At 40.0% G+C, this 13,868-nt stretch overlaps 1 protein-coding gene across 2 annotated transcripts; it reads left to right on the top strand.

The window, feature by feature from the left end:
* The first annotated feature begins 3,658 nt into the window (after window positions 1–3,658).
* LOC136141060 (zinc finger protein 181) lies at window positions 3,659–12,941 on the top strand. 2 transcript variants are annotated; one of them, XM_065899203.1, is made up of 5 exons: window positions 3,659–3,868; window positions 4,598–4,671; window positions 8,920–9,040; window positions 9,287–9,382; window positions 10,704–12,941. In XM_065899203.1, exons 2-5 carry the CDS (start codon window positions 4,663–4,665, stop codon window positions 12,188–12,190), a joined length of 1,713 nt encoding a protein of 570 aa, XP_065755275.1. In that variant the 5' UTR covers window positions 3,659–3,868; window positions 4,598–4,662; the 3' UTR covers window positions 12,191–12,941. The 2 variants fall into 2 exon arrangements, with proteins under 2 accessions (XP_065755275.1, XP_065755276.1); XM_065899204.1 differs by lacking the exons at window positions 3,659–3,868; window positions 4,598–4,671 and having other exon boundaries at window positions 8,917–9,040; window positions 10,704–12,190.
* Window positions 12,942–13,868: the final 927 nt, after the last annotated feature.

The following is a 13,868-nucleotide window of genomic DNA, read 5'->3' as shown; positions in this document are numbered from 1 at the left end:
AATTCCTCCATAATCTAAGAGGGAGGAAAGGAAGTGAGATGGGCACCCTCCTCCCCATCATACCCAGACAGTGCCCTTGATACCCGTCCTTAGTTTTCCTCAGGGAACCCAGCCAACCTATCAAGCAAAGTCTTTTTACTATTGTCAAACATATGCACACCTGACACTTCATACTGAAGTGTCTGGTGTTACCTTATACTAGTCACATAAATAATCAGAGATGTGGGATATCAGAGGTCCTCTTGGACAGAAGGAGAGAACACAAACGTATTGTTGGAGGCTCTGCACAGGTTCTACATTGGGCATTCCAGGGTCAGGCTTAGGCCAGACTGGGAATGGATAGGTCTTCAAACCAGTGACAGGAGAACTAGGACTAGGCTCTTGGATTTAAAACTTTGGTCCATAGTGGGATGTGTAGGCTTATTACAAAGTGATAGATGGAGAATAAGCCAGGAACAAGGACAAAGATTTCTAGCAGAGGTCTCAGCAGGAGTTTCTCCCTATGGCAAATACATATAATTTTTTTTGATGTCTCTGGAAGCTTAGAGTTCCAAACTTCCTTATCACCCTGAGTCTTGGAACAGTTTCAGCATCAACATGAACTGGCTTTTCTTCTCCCAGTTCATATTCTTTTTTAAAAAAAATAAATTTTATTTATTTATTGGCAGCATTGGGTCCTCGTTGCTGCGTGCGGGCTTTCTCTAGTTGCAGTGAGTGGGGGCTACTCTTCGCTGTGGTGTGCAGGCTTCTCATTGCTGTGGCTTCTCTTGTTGTGGAGCATGGGCTCTAGGCACAAGGGCTTCAGTAGTTGTGGCACATGGGCTCAGTAGTTGTGGCTCATGGGCTGTAGAGCACAGGCTTAGTAGTTGTGGCGCATGGGCTTAGATGCTCCACAGCATGTGGGATCTTCCCGGACCAGGGATGGAACCCTTGTCCCCTGCATTGGCAGGCGGATTCTTAACCACTGTGCCACCAGGGAAGTCCCTTCCAGTTCATATTCTAAAATGCGCCCTTGAACAGATAAATTCCAATAGCAAAATCATTTATTGTAAATATTGCCTAATAGAAAAGGGAACGAAGGCAGCTCAGGGCTAGTGGAAGGGGGAGGGTTCAGTATGGCATGTAAAGTATTTTCCTGTCTCCTTATTGATCTCTCTTGGCCCTATTTTCTTTCTCAAGTGACTGGCGTATTTGTTTAAAACTGGTTTACTTATGCCCGAGTCCCCAGTCCATCTGCCCCTGGATTTCTTTTTCTTAGTCTTGCTATTCATCAGAGTGCCTCTATCCTTTCTGTTAAAAATGCAAATCATAGAGCACTCACATGTTAGGGGTTCAGCTTTGAAGTAATGTTCCTTAAGCACTGGTCATAAATAGCTACTGAAATAGAAGCTATTGAAATAGCTTCTCACCTCTGCCCCCAGTCACATCTAGTCCTTTAATGTTAACCCCCCTTCCCCATGAACTTAATTTATGTCCCAGACATCTGAGGACCCATAATGGGAAGGCTTCATAATTCTTCCAAGAAGCTCATGAGGAAAAGCAGCAACAATGAGGAATTCCTATATAAGATTTTCTGGAAGGACTGAGCAGGGACTTTATGTCTTGGATTTAGTTTAAAGTGGTTCCAGAGTGGTAGTAATCCCAGATCTTGTCTGAAATAAAACTATATAATCTCTAGAAAAGAGAGGCACTTTCATCCAAGGATATTGGGGAGCCCAGTAAAATCTCTTTTCAAGGACTGAGTGGCACACAGATAACCAACCAAAAAAGGAAACAAAGCAAACTGAGTAAAGAAATTAAAAAATAAATTTACAAAGGTTCATAAGATCCTCAATTATAGGTATTATCAAATGCATATTATGAATCAGCTGTGCCTACCATGTTACAAAAATCTTTGAAAAACTGAAAATTAAAAAAAAAAATCCCCTGGAAAGGGAATTATGAATGTTAGATAAATAAGAATAAATCACCCAGATTGCAATACAGAGACTGAAAGATGGAAATTACAGAGGATAGAATGGAAAAACCTACCTAACAGCTAACTGGAGTTCACAAGAAGAGGAGGGGAGTAGAGGCAATGTATGGAGAAGAAAAATTTGCTGAGCACAAGAAGATGCCACTTCACAGATTCAAACTGCTCAACAATCCCAAGCAGGAGAAAAATCAAAGAATTTCACACTCAGAAACATTATGCAAAAACTGTAGAAAACATATTTGGTTACTGAATCCAGTTCAATGCCCAAGGTTCTCAGGGGAAAAATTTTAGTATCCTAGTCTCTGCATTCTCCCTTTAAAATCTTGCATTTTTCTGTGTAACTTGTATTTTAATATTAAAAAGGTCATTGTTCTAAAAGAATATTGACCAAGAGATGTACAATTCTCAGAGAAGGAAATACTAAAGCCAACAGACACGTGAAAAGATTCTCAATCTTATTAACAATAAAAGAAATGCAAATTTAAGCCACAATGAGTTATAATTTGACACCTAGCAGATTTGTAAAATTTGAAAGTTTCACAAAAATCAAGTGCTGGCACTAACAGTTGCCAACCAAAATAACTATAAACTATGGCAGGAGTACAAGTTGGTACAACTTTGAAAAAAATGTCACTGTTTAATAAAGACATAAAAAGACATAAATGGGAATATACTTCGCACTGGCAAACCTTTCCTTGTTACATACTCTAAGCCTTGAGAGGAATCCAGCTGATGCCACAATGTTTTTAAAAACCACTTATGCTATAGGGACTGAATACCACACTCACAAGATATACCAAGGTGGAAGCATTACCTCGTGAATCTTATGCATATAAGTACTTGATATATGCAAGAAAATTCATAGTGATACTATTTATAATTTTTAAAAAATAAGTAAGATTTAACTTACTTAAGAAAAAAAGTAAAGGCAACAACACAAACTCACAACAGTAGAATGCTCTGGCCTAGATACATCTTTGTCCAGGGCCCGTGTGGGTGGGCTGGGTAGTCAGAGACTAAGAAGCGCTTCTGGGCCCGGAGGAGGGTCAGAGGAGTGTTTTTTCCCAGGATTGAGGGTCTCGGTCCTCAGTGCCCTCACTCGAGTCTGATAATCCTGAGTCCTTCGAGGACGTGTAATGCACATCACAGCGGCAGTCACTGTCGTAGCGAAGACGTGACCCCTCGAACTTGTCATTGGTCCGCAGACAGCTAATGTAACAGCCCGGACACAGGGCATTTGGGAAAATACAGTCCTGGGCAAGCGGGCGCCAAATACTCAAGACCTATACGAGCTGGACAGCGTGGCAGCAAAGTTTCGGATGAGAGGAGACCTTCGGCTGGTAGAGGCCACTTCGTGTCCCGCACTAGCAAGGCTGCCCTTCTCCGGGCCGGACAACATCTGTGCGAGCAGAGGAATGACCCGAAAGACGTTTCGCGGCCGCATAATATTCTGGGAAGTGTAGTTTCGCGGTTCGGGCGCCATTGTCTTCACAGTGCATGCAGACGGCTGCCGTTGGCTCCGGGAAGCAGAGTCCGCCAGAAACGACTGTTGTCCTCCTGGTACTTAGCGTGTGTGCCCGGTGGAGCAGCCCTGTGTAATTTCTCACACAGCCCAGGCTGTGGTCTCGCGGTGCGCCGAGATCGCGCGGTCGCAGTGCCTCCTGGGAAGTGTGGTTTTTTGGGAGGCGACCGTGCGACGCACCGGCAACTTTTGTATGTGACGCGTAGGAGTCTGAGAAGTGCAGCCGGCCGTGGACTCCGCTTTTGGCCCGCCCCGCGGTCTTCTCCGGCCCTGCGGCGGAATTCTCGGTCCTGGAATCGCGGAGGACTCTGGGCAGCGCAGTTCCCGCAAGGCGGGAGGCCATTGTCCGCTGCAGCGATCCGGCGCGTTAGGTACAAGGAGGTGCCCACTGTGGACGGCCGCGCACGGCTTCGGTGCCGGCGGGCTCCGCTGAGGTTTAAGGCAAGTGTGGGTCCCGGGAGGGCCGCCGCAGGCCTCGGGCTGATGGCACCCGGGCGCTGGGCATGGCAGCCACAACGTCGCTGGTCCCAGGGTCTGCCCCGCGGTGTGAGCCCAAATAGGCCCCTAGCTTCTCTGGGCCTCTGTCATGCTTTGTAAAAGGGGAGTAAGGATGGCGCTTACCTCAGAGCTGTTGCGAAAAGGAAAAGGGAGAGCCAGTGTGCGTTGTACGCACTGAAAGAAAACGCCATCTACATTAAAAAAAAAAATCCAGTGTGTAAACCTTGAACAAATTGCTTTAATATCGCCGAGTTTCAGTTTTCTCAGAGTTTAAAAAAAGAAATCTGGAATAATGTGAATGCCTACTATGCATAGTGGTGAAGATCGAAAGAGCTCTTATTTAACAGTTATTACTGTTGTTTTATGAGTTTGTCACTTATGTATATGATAGTTGATTTACACGCAAATGGCACCTGGTTACCTCTTGCCTAGGGAAAGGTTAGAGCCCTAGAAAGTGATTCCCAGGTAACCTCTTGCCTAGGGAAAGGTAGAGCCCTAGAAAGTGATTCCCAGTGTGATTCTCCATGCAGGTGTGTCCAGAGCTGCAAGATAAGCCTGATTTTTCATGACTGCTTTTTCCTGTCCTTGATCTGCCTTTTCAGGCACTGCCCTTCTATAAGAAGAGAGCCTGGAAAGAGGACTGTGTTGACTTTTGGAAATTGCAGTCATGTTTCAGGTAAGTTGGTATGTCCCCAAATCTTCCTGAAACACCTACTTATCAGGACTCTTGAGTGTTTGCTTTGCCTTTCCTACCAGTTCCCACCTCACGAGTTCTTTTAGGGACTGGATCTATGATTCCTTTCATTATAGCACAGGATGTAGACTGCAGAACTCCAAAGTACTGTCTTCTCTCAGTGCTTCTGTTTTCTACCAGTTTCCTGCTAGAAGTCTCTGAAGAGTCTTGAGCAAAACTTTTTTTAAAAATTACAATTCAAAATTCAAGTTTGGAATTATTTGCTTTGTAGTTGTCCAAACTGTATCATGTGGTCTCAATTAATGGTGTATGTCAGTCCTTTCAGTCGTTCAAGTCGAGAGGTTTGGAGTCATCCTTGAGATCTCCCTTTCTCTTATAACTAACATTCAGACACTCTAGTTGGATCTAAAATATACACAGTGTATCTACACAATCTGACCATTAGTTACCCCATCACTGCCACTACCACTGCCACCCTGGTACAAGCCACTTATATTTTGCAGTAGTCACCTTGCTGGATTGCCTTCTTCTGCCCCTGACCCTCTTCAGTCTCTTCTCAATACAGCTGTCATAGAGATCCTCTTGTTATATAATATCCTGTCATTCCTCAGCTTAAAACTCTTTGGTGGCCTTAACTCATAATCGAAATCAGAGTTGGGTCGTGACATAAAAAGCTTTGTACAAAAAAAAAAAAAAAAAAAAGCTTTGTACAGTTAGGCTCTGTTATTACCTCCCTGATCTCATCTTCCTTCTCTGTCTCTTTGTTCCCTGTGAGCTCCAGCCACACTGGCTACTGCCTCCAGGCCTTGGAATCTGCTGTACCATCTACTTGGAATATTCTTTCCCTGGATATACACAAGCTTGCATTCTTACCTCTGTATCTCTGCTCAGGGGTTACTTTCTCGGTAAAGCCTCCCTGAACACCTATTTAAAATTGCAGTCACCTTCTCTCGACTGTCACTTCCACTCCTCCATCACTGTGTTTTCATAGCACCTATCACTCACTAGCTGATACACTATGTGTTTAGTATATGCATACACTCATTGTTGTCTCCTCCCACTGGAAGGGATTTTTTTTTCTTTTTTGTTGACTGTTTTATCTTCAGTGTCCAGAGTGGTATCTGGCATAAAACAGATGCTTAGTAAATAGCTATTGAGTGAAAGAGTGATGAGAAAATGATGGGACAGAATCATGGCATGGAAGTGAAGCCTGCACAGGAGAAGGTATGAGTGGCAGGTGTGCGTGTTGGGCAGAGTCTGTTTCTTGGGTATATTAGATAATTAGAATTGAAAGAACTTTTTTTTTTAAGTAAAAGCTAAAGCGAACTAATTGCCAAAATCACTCATGGATTCATTTTCTAAACACTTAATGAAGTACCTGTTAGGAAGACTCTTACACAGGTTTGGGTGTACACTGACATGCAGGATTTCATGATCTCGTGCAATACTGTCCAAGAGAACTTTCTACAGTGGGGGTAGTGTTCTACTTGTGTACTGTTCAATGTGGTAGCCACCAGTGCCATATGACTATTGAGTGCTACAGTGACTGAGGAACTGAATTTTAAATTTTATTTAAATTTTATTTTAATTAATTTAAATTTATATAGCCAAATATGGTGGCTACTGTACTGAGTAGTACAGGACTGGTAGAAAAGTAAGAAAGCATAAGAAATTAAGGTATTTATTTAATATCCTAAGTTCTGGGGACAAAGGTGAATTAACATCCCAGGCTGCTCAGGCAATTGAAGGGGAAGAAAGAGTTGAAGCATCCCTGGGGAAGCAAGGCTGGAGTTGTTTCAGTGTCTCATAGTACCAGGGCGGCAGAGGTAGAAGTGAAGTTATACCAAACTGAGAAAACACCTTGCGTGTAGGTAGAGAGGCCCAAGAGTCTTTCAAAGAAGTGCAAAAATTTTGTACAGCAGTGGTTTTCAAAAGGGGGTGACTTTATCCCCCTTAGTGCCACTCATAAGGGACATTTGATAATGTCTAGAGACATTTTCAGTTGTTCTAACTGGGGGTGGGGGTGGTTAAGGGGAGTTGCTACTGGCATCTAAAGGGTGGAGGCTAGGGATCCTACTAAACATCCTAAAATGCACAGGACAGCTCGCACAGTAAAGAATTGTCCAGCCTAAAATGTCAGTAGTGCCAAGATTGAGAAACACTGATTTAAATAAAGATCAAAGAGTATCTATTAGATTATGTGAGGTTTCTTCTCTAGACTATTAATACAATGATATTCATTAATATCAAAACTTAAAATGTAAAATATCTTTGCATTGGTGGAGTAAAACATAGTGTTTTATTCATTTAATGTAGTGTTGATTTTTTAATTTGGCTTATCATTTGGGATTTTTAAAAGCTAATCATTTAAAGACTACTGTGGGGGGCTTCCCTGGCGGTCCAGTGGTTAACTTCACCTTCCAGTGCAGGGGGTATGGGTTCAATCCCTGGTCAGCGAGCTAAGATCCCACATGCCTTGCGGCCAAAAAACCAAAACATAGAAGCAATATTATAACAAATTCAATAAAGACTTTAAAAATGGTCCACATCAAAAAAAAAATCTTAAAAAAGAAAAAGACCACTGTGGAAAATAGGAAAAGATGGAAATTTTCTCAGTTCATATGATAAGGCTAGCGTAACCCTAATACCTGGCTAAGAGTAAATACAAGTGGAAAAAAGAATTTTCCCTGGTGCCAAAAGAGAGACCTTCTCCCCCTCCCTTTTCTTAGTGTTTCCTTGAGAAAAATCTGTAATTGTATATCCTCTCCCTCTCCCTTTGAGATGCTTGTTCAGCTTTTTCAAAGCTAAATAAGCCTCTGCCGGTTTTGCAAAGCATTAAAGTCTTTCTTAAGGGCCTTGGAGCCATCTCTTCAAAATGGAAACATGAAGGAAGATGCACCCCTATCTCCCTATCTGTATGGGAGTTTAGCCTAGACTCCTGGCTGCAGATTCTAACTACTTGCTTGTCATAAAGATATGAGTTTTAAAATTTTTCTTTGGGGTAAAGGCAGTTAACACAGATGACTACCCCAATTACCAAGTGAATTTAGGATGAACTGTGTGTAGCAAATGATGCTGTCAAGTCCTCTTACTTAAGGACAAGTTATCATTTACTTTGAAAATATGTGTAATGGATTGTATCTGCTTGAGTTTATAAAAGGGTGAAATTTCTTTCTGTCCTTGGAGTCTCATTAGTGATTACCTGTGAAGTGCATTATAGTCTGGTTTAATGCTTATTCAGTAATAAAACTGTTTTTTTTTTTACACTGTAGAGAGGATTTTCTGCTTGGTAGATTTGATTTTTAATTATTTCCCTAACACCTGATGAAGGTAAATTCCCTCTTTAAAACCAAAGACCAGTGTCGCTGGTGAACACGTGTATTAATAAAATATCCAAATAAAGTAACAGAATATTGAATCTACACTTGGAGTGAAAAATTTACAATAGCCAAACAATGCCTATTTCACCAGTGAAAGGTAATAATAATGACATTTTAAATGCATACTTTGTTTGCACATATTTTAATTTGACTAACCAGTAAGCTATTATTAAACATTAAAAATTTTTCTAAAATTTTGCTATTTTAAATAATACTGTGAATGAGTACTATTGGGAAGAAATCTATTTTCTTAGAATATTTTCCTTGAAATGTGTCTTTTTTTTTTTCTTTGCCCTTCCTTTAAGGTTCTATTCAAGGACTACCTATGGCATGAAACCAGTCTTCTTGCCCAGGGGTCTCAAATTATTTTAATTATAGATTATGAATATGATGTTTAATTATGTACCATAAATATTTTTGCTTTTTGTTTATAAATTGGTTATGAATGTGTCTATCTTTAATATAAAGGTGTCTTTTTATTATGAACCTATTGGATTCTTCTTTTTTTTTGAACCTTAATTCATGTTCTTTTACCTGGCACGTAAACTATAAAAAACAGAGCTAAGCACTTGACCATATGCCAAAAGTTGAATGCTGATTTTGAAAAATTTTATAATTCTATTCCCTACTCTTCTGAAGCAGAGCTCTTATATTTATCTCTTATCCTTATTGTATAACAATGCCAAGCACATAATTATCCAATTATTACTTAACTTAGATCAGATTCCTGATCATTGTCACAACTGCTGAATCTTGTTCCCTTTCTTCCACCCCAGGGTAATTTTACCTCTTAACCAGTGACAAAAGAGGCCAGGGCTATGGTTGAGCTTAAATGTGTTTGCTATTTCAGGTGACATTTAGTGATGTGGCTATAGACTTCTCCCATGAAGAGTGGGGATGGCTAGATCCTACTCAGAGGAATTTATACAAGGATGTGATGGTACAGAATTATGAAAACCTGGTATCTCTAGGTAAGCATATCTCTGCCTCCACCCCAATGAGGGAGATCTTTCTTCTGCCACTCCAAATTGCTAGAGATCCTCCTTAGTAAATGTTCTGAGGAAATGTATAGCTCTGTTGTGTCCTGCCTGAAGCTTACCTTCCCGTCTCAGTGAACATCTTTCAGACCTTTCTTCGGTCCCTTTTTTGATGATAGTCTCTCCTCCATGAAGGCCACAGCTTAAACAATGTTTGTTCTATATTTTTCCTGTAAGCAGGTCTTTCCATACCTAAGCCATACGTGATTGCTTTATTGGAGGATGGCAAAGAACCTTGGATGGTGGAGAAAAAGCTGTCAAAAAGTTTGTTTCCAGGTAAGTCATGGTGAATCAGGCAAAGGAGATCTTTGTTTAAAGATGCTTGTAGAAAGTATGGAGGCATTTTAGTATATTTTAGGGATACTGTCATCAGAGATTCCAAATGTAACAAAATTGAGGGATCCTTAGCTTAGATTTCAAAACAACCATTCCTCTATCCTAAATTATTATTTTTCTGTATTACTCATGTCATCTCATCAAAAGTGGAGGGTTTTGGCATCATAATAATTCAAATTGTTATTTATTTGAAATGAAAATAAGGCAATTATTCTTTTCGAGTCCACTTAAGGAAAAATATACAAATGCTTTTAGGCTGAAAAAGCTGTCAATTAGATGGAAAATCACTTTTCCCCTAAGGCAGAACTTCAAAGAACAAATATGAACATAAGTGTTAGAGGAAGTAAGGGATATATAAGAAGTTTTCTGAGAACAGTATTTTCTTTATTTTTTCTTCTGGCTGCGTTGGGTCTTCATTGCTGCGTGTGGGCTTTTTCTAGTTGCGGTGAGCGGGGGCTACTCTTTGTTGTGGTGCACGGGCTTCTCATTGCGGTGGCTCCCCTTGTTGGGGAGCACGGGCTCTAGGGCACGCGGGCTTCAGTAGTTGTAGCGCACAGGCTGTAGAGCGCAGGTTCAGTAGTTGTGGTGCAAGGGTTAGTTGTTCTGTGGCATGTGGGATCTTCCCAGACCAGGGCTCGAACCTGTGTCCCCTGCATTGGCAGGTGGATTCTTAACCACTGTGCCAGGGAAGTCCAGAACAGTATTTTTTTAATGTCAATAAATATGATTTCACACAGATCCTACATAAACTCACAAAGCTTAAATCTTTCTGAGCCATAAAGAGTATTTAGATTATTTTGTTTTCATTGTAGCTGTTTAGCACAGTGCTATATATTCTTCATATTAAGCATACTAATCTGACAGCAAATTTAGATTAATCGAACGTTGGAGAACCAAGGCTGTGTGAGATAAAATGTAGTCTTTCACATAAGTATAGGCACAAAATGTTGGCTTGGGATCCAGAATGCCTTCTGCATTTTCTTTCTGATAGTTTCCTTTTTTCCCCCAAAACTGATTGCCTATATTAACCCATTTCCCTTATTATACTCTGTTCCTGCCTCTGTGAGCTGTCTGTATTCTCTGTGCTGCATTTGAACTTTGTTCAGAAATCATTGAATATATGAGAGTTGTCAGAGCCATGTGTCTTGGGGGTTAGAGGGGAATGACTTTATTTTTTATCCAGTTCTCCTATTTCTACCATAGAAGTTTCTTTTCAAGAAGTTCAGAAAAAGCAGTGTTTTGCTGTCTTGATATGTTACAGATTGGAAATCAAGATGGGAAAGCAAAGAATTATCAACGAAGGAAGATATTTATGATGAAGATTTTCCCCAAATGGTAATAATGGAAAAAACTATAAAACAAAGTCATGAATTTTCAAATTTTAACAAGGACTTGGATTATATAGAGAAGTTGGAGGGGAAGTGTGAAAATCAGGTAGAACATTTCAGACCAGTGACCCTCACCTTTAGAGAAAGTCCCACCGGGGAAAGTGTTTACAAATGCAGTAAGTTTAGGAGCATCTTGCCTTTAAAGTCTATTCTTTCTGAACCACAGAGAATTTCTGCTGAAGGGAAGTCACATAAACGTGATATATTTAAGAAGAGCCTACCAGCAAATTCAGTTATAAAAAATGAGAATATCAATGATGGAAAGAAACTTTTGAATTCTGATGAAAGTGTGGCAGCCTTCAGCCAAAGCAAATCTCTTACCCTTCACCAGACTTTTAATAGAGAGAAAATCTATACATGTAGTGAATGTGGGAAAGCCTTTGGGAAACAATCAATCCTTAATCGCCATTGGAGAATTCACACAGGAGAGAAACCCTATGAATGTCATGAATGTGGGAAGACTTTTAGCCATGGCTCATCCCTTACTCGACATCAAATAAGCCACAGTGGAGAGAAACCTTACAAATGTATTGAATGTGGGAAGGCCTTTAGCCATGTCTCATCACTTACTAATCATCAAAGCACTCACACTGGAGAGAAACCATATGAATGTATGAACTGTGGAAAGGCTTTTAGTCGTGTTTCACATCTCATTGAACATCTGAGAATTCATACTCAAGAAAAACTCTATGAATGTCGAATATGTGGGAAGGCCTTTATTCACAGGTCATCTCTCATTCACCATCAGAAAATTCACACTGGAGAGAAACCTTATGAATGCAGCGAATGTGGAAAAGCCTTTTGCTGTAGCTCACACCTTACTCGACATCAAAGAATTCACAGTATAGAGAAACAATTTGAATGCAACAAATGTCTGAAAGTCTTTAGCAGCCTCTCATTTCTTATTCAGCATCAGAGTATTCATACTGAAGAAAAACCCTTCGAATGTCAAAAATGCAGGAAATCCTTCAGCCAGCCTGAATCACTGAATATGCATTTGAGAAACCACACTAGGTTGAAACCTTATGAATGTAGTATATGTGGGAAAGCCTTCAGTCATAGGGCATCCCTGTTTCAACATCACAGAATTCATACTGGAGAGAAACCCTATGAATGTATTAAATGTGGGAAGACCTTCAGCTGTAGTTCAAACCTTACTGTACATCAGAGAATTCATACTGGAGAAAAGCCATATAAATGTAATGAGTGTGGGAAAGCATTTAGCAAAGGCTCAAATCTTACTGCCCATCAAAGAGTACATAATGGAGAGAAACCCAGTAGTACAATAAGTGTGGAAAAGCCTTTAGGCCATATAAATCACTATACATGTGAAAGATCATATAAGAGAGAAACTGCATAAATGCAGAATTTGTCATAATATACTGTAGCCATAGATCCTCCCTGATTGAAAATCAGAAAATCTATACTGGAGAAAATTCTTATGAATGTAATGAATATGGGAAACTCTTTAGCAATGATACAAGCCTTATTGTCTATCACAATTCACACTGTAGAGAGACTATATGAAGGCAGTAAATGTGGGAAAGACTTTAGCCAGCATTAATCCCTTAATTGACATAAGTAAATCCACACTGGGGAAAAACCCTTTACATGTTACAAGTATGGGAAAGACATTAGGTGATATGAATCTCTTAAAAAACATTAAACACCTACAGGAGAGAAGCAATATGAATATAAAAATTGTGGGAAGTCCAGTTAAAATGCATCCCTCATTTTACATCAAAGAACTCACACTGGAAAGAAAGCTTATGTAAGAAATGTAGCAAAGTGTTCACTAAGCATTCTTAGCTTGCTAGACATCAGAAGATTAATGTTAGAAAAACCTGAAGGATTTAGGAATTATGTGTAAGTCTTTCTTTGCAATGATGCTAATTTGTAAACAATTCTACAGGAGAGCAAACAAGCATATTATAAATGAATATGCATATCTTATAGTAGCAGCATGCATTTTACTCAAGAGTCCTACATAGAAATTAGCTAATGGGCATGTGAAGATATTTAGTCACCCAGTGGATCCAATAAATGTTATAATTGAAAATTAAAGTTGCAACAGAAGTAAAAAGTGGTGTGAGTAAAATTTTTGGTCTCTAGTAAAATCATTTTGTATATATTGGACTCTTTCACTGACACACTGATACTTCTTACAAAATTTTCCACTACTTTCCTCTTGAAGAATTAGGATCAGCTTTCCTATATAGCCTTCAGTGGGAGACTAACAAACCTAGAAAAAAATGGCCTGATCTCTGAGCTAAGAATTTCTCTATTTTGATAAGGATAATCCACAGTCCATTTCCAGTTGGCTTAATTGACACATTTTAATTTTTACAAGTGCTGTGAGAACATAACCAAGAAACTATACATACTATGAGGGATTAGAGCAGAGAGGATGTGCTTTTTAATCCAAATCCTAAGGAATGAGTCCTAATTACAGTGATCCTCCATAACTGCAGATTCTGCATCTGCAGATTCAACCACTCGCAGTTGGAAAATGTTAAAAAAAAGTTTTTATCCAGAAAGTTCTAAAAAGAAAAACTTGAACTTACCTGCTGCAGGCAGTTATTTACATGGTATGTACATTGTGTTTACAACTACATGGCATTTACATTGTATTAGGTATTATAAGTAACCTAGGGATAATTAAAGTATACAGGAGGATGTGCCTAGGTTATAGCAAATACTATGCCATTTTATGTAAGGGATTTGGAGCACCTGCAGATTTTTGTATCCATAGGGGGTGAGGGAGTATGTTGGTCCTGGAACCAGTCCCTCACAGATGCTGAGGACAACTGTATGTAAGGCACACACGCTCTTGGAGTTCGTTCTAGGCAAAGCAGACAAGTAAGTTCTATCATGTTTTCTGCATCCAGAATACATTATTCAGTGTCTAGTTTCAAGTTTTGTGGCTTTGAGGTACTACTGTTGGCAGCAACACTAGTAACAGCAGCAGTCATTTCCCCATTCCTTGATCATTGTTATGGGAGGTTGGAATTTACTAGTCCAGAGCTGTTCCCATTACT

The sequence above is a fragment of the Phocoena phocoena genome, chromosome 20 (assembly GCF_963924675.1).
Source record: "Phocoena phocoena chromosome 20, mPhoPho1.1, whole genome shotgun sequence".
Classification (NCBI taxonomy): Eukaryota; Metazoa; Chordata; class Mammalia; order Artiodactyla; family Phocoenidae; genus Phocoena; species Phocoena phocoena.
This window is presented reverse-complemented; position numbering and strand designations above follow the sequence as displayed.

Bases quoted from the DNA above. Each gene is read 5' to 3' on its own strand.
- LOC136141060 (XM_065899203.1), top strand. The intron at 9,041-9,286 runs GTAAGCATATCT...TCCTGTAAGCAG, and splicing joins TGAAAACCTGGTATCTCTAG to GTCTTTCCATACCTAAGCCA. The intron at 9,383-10,703 runs GTAAGTCATGGT...GATATGTTACAG, and splicing joins GTCAAAAAGTTTGTTTCCAG to ATTGGAAATCAAGATGGGAA.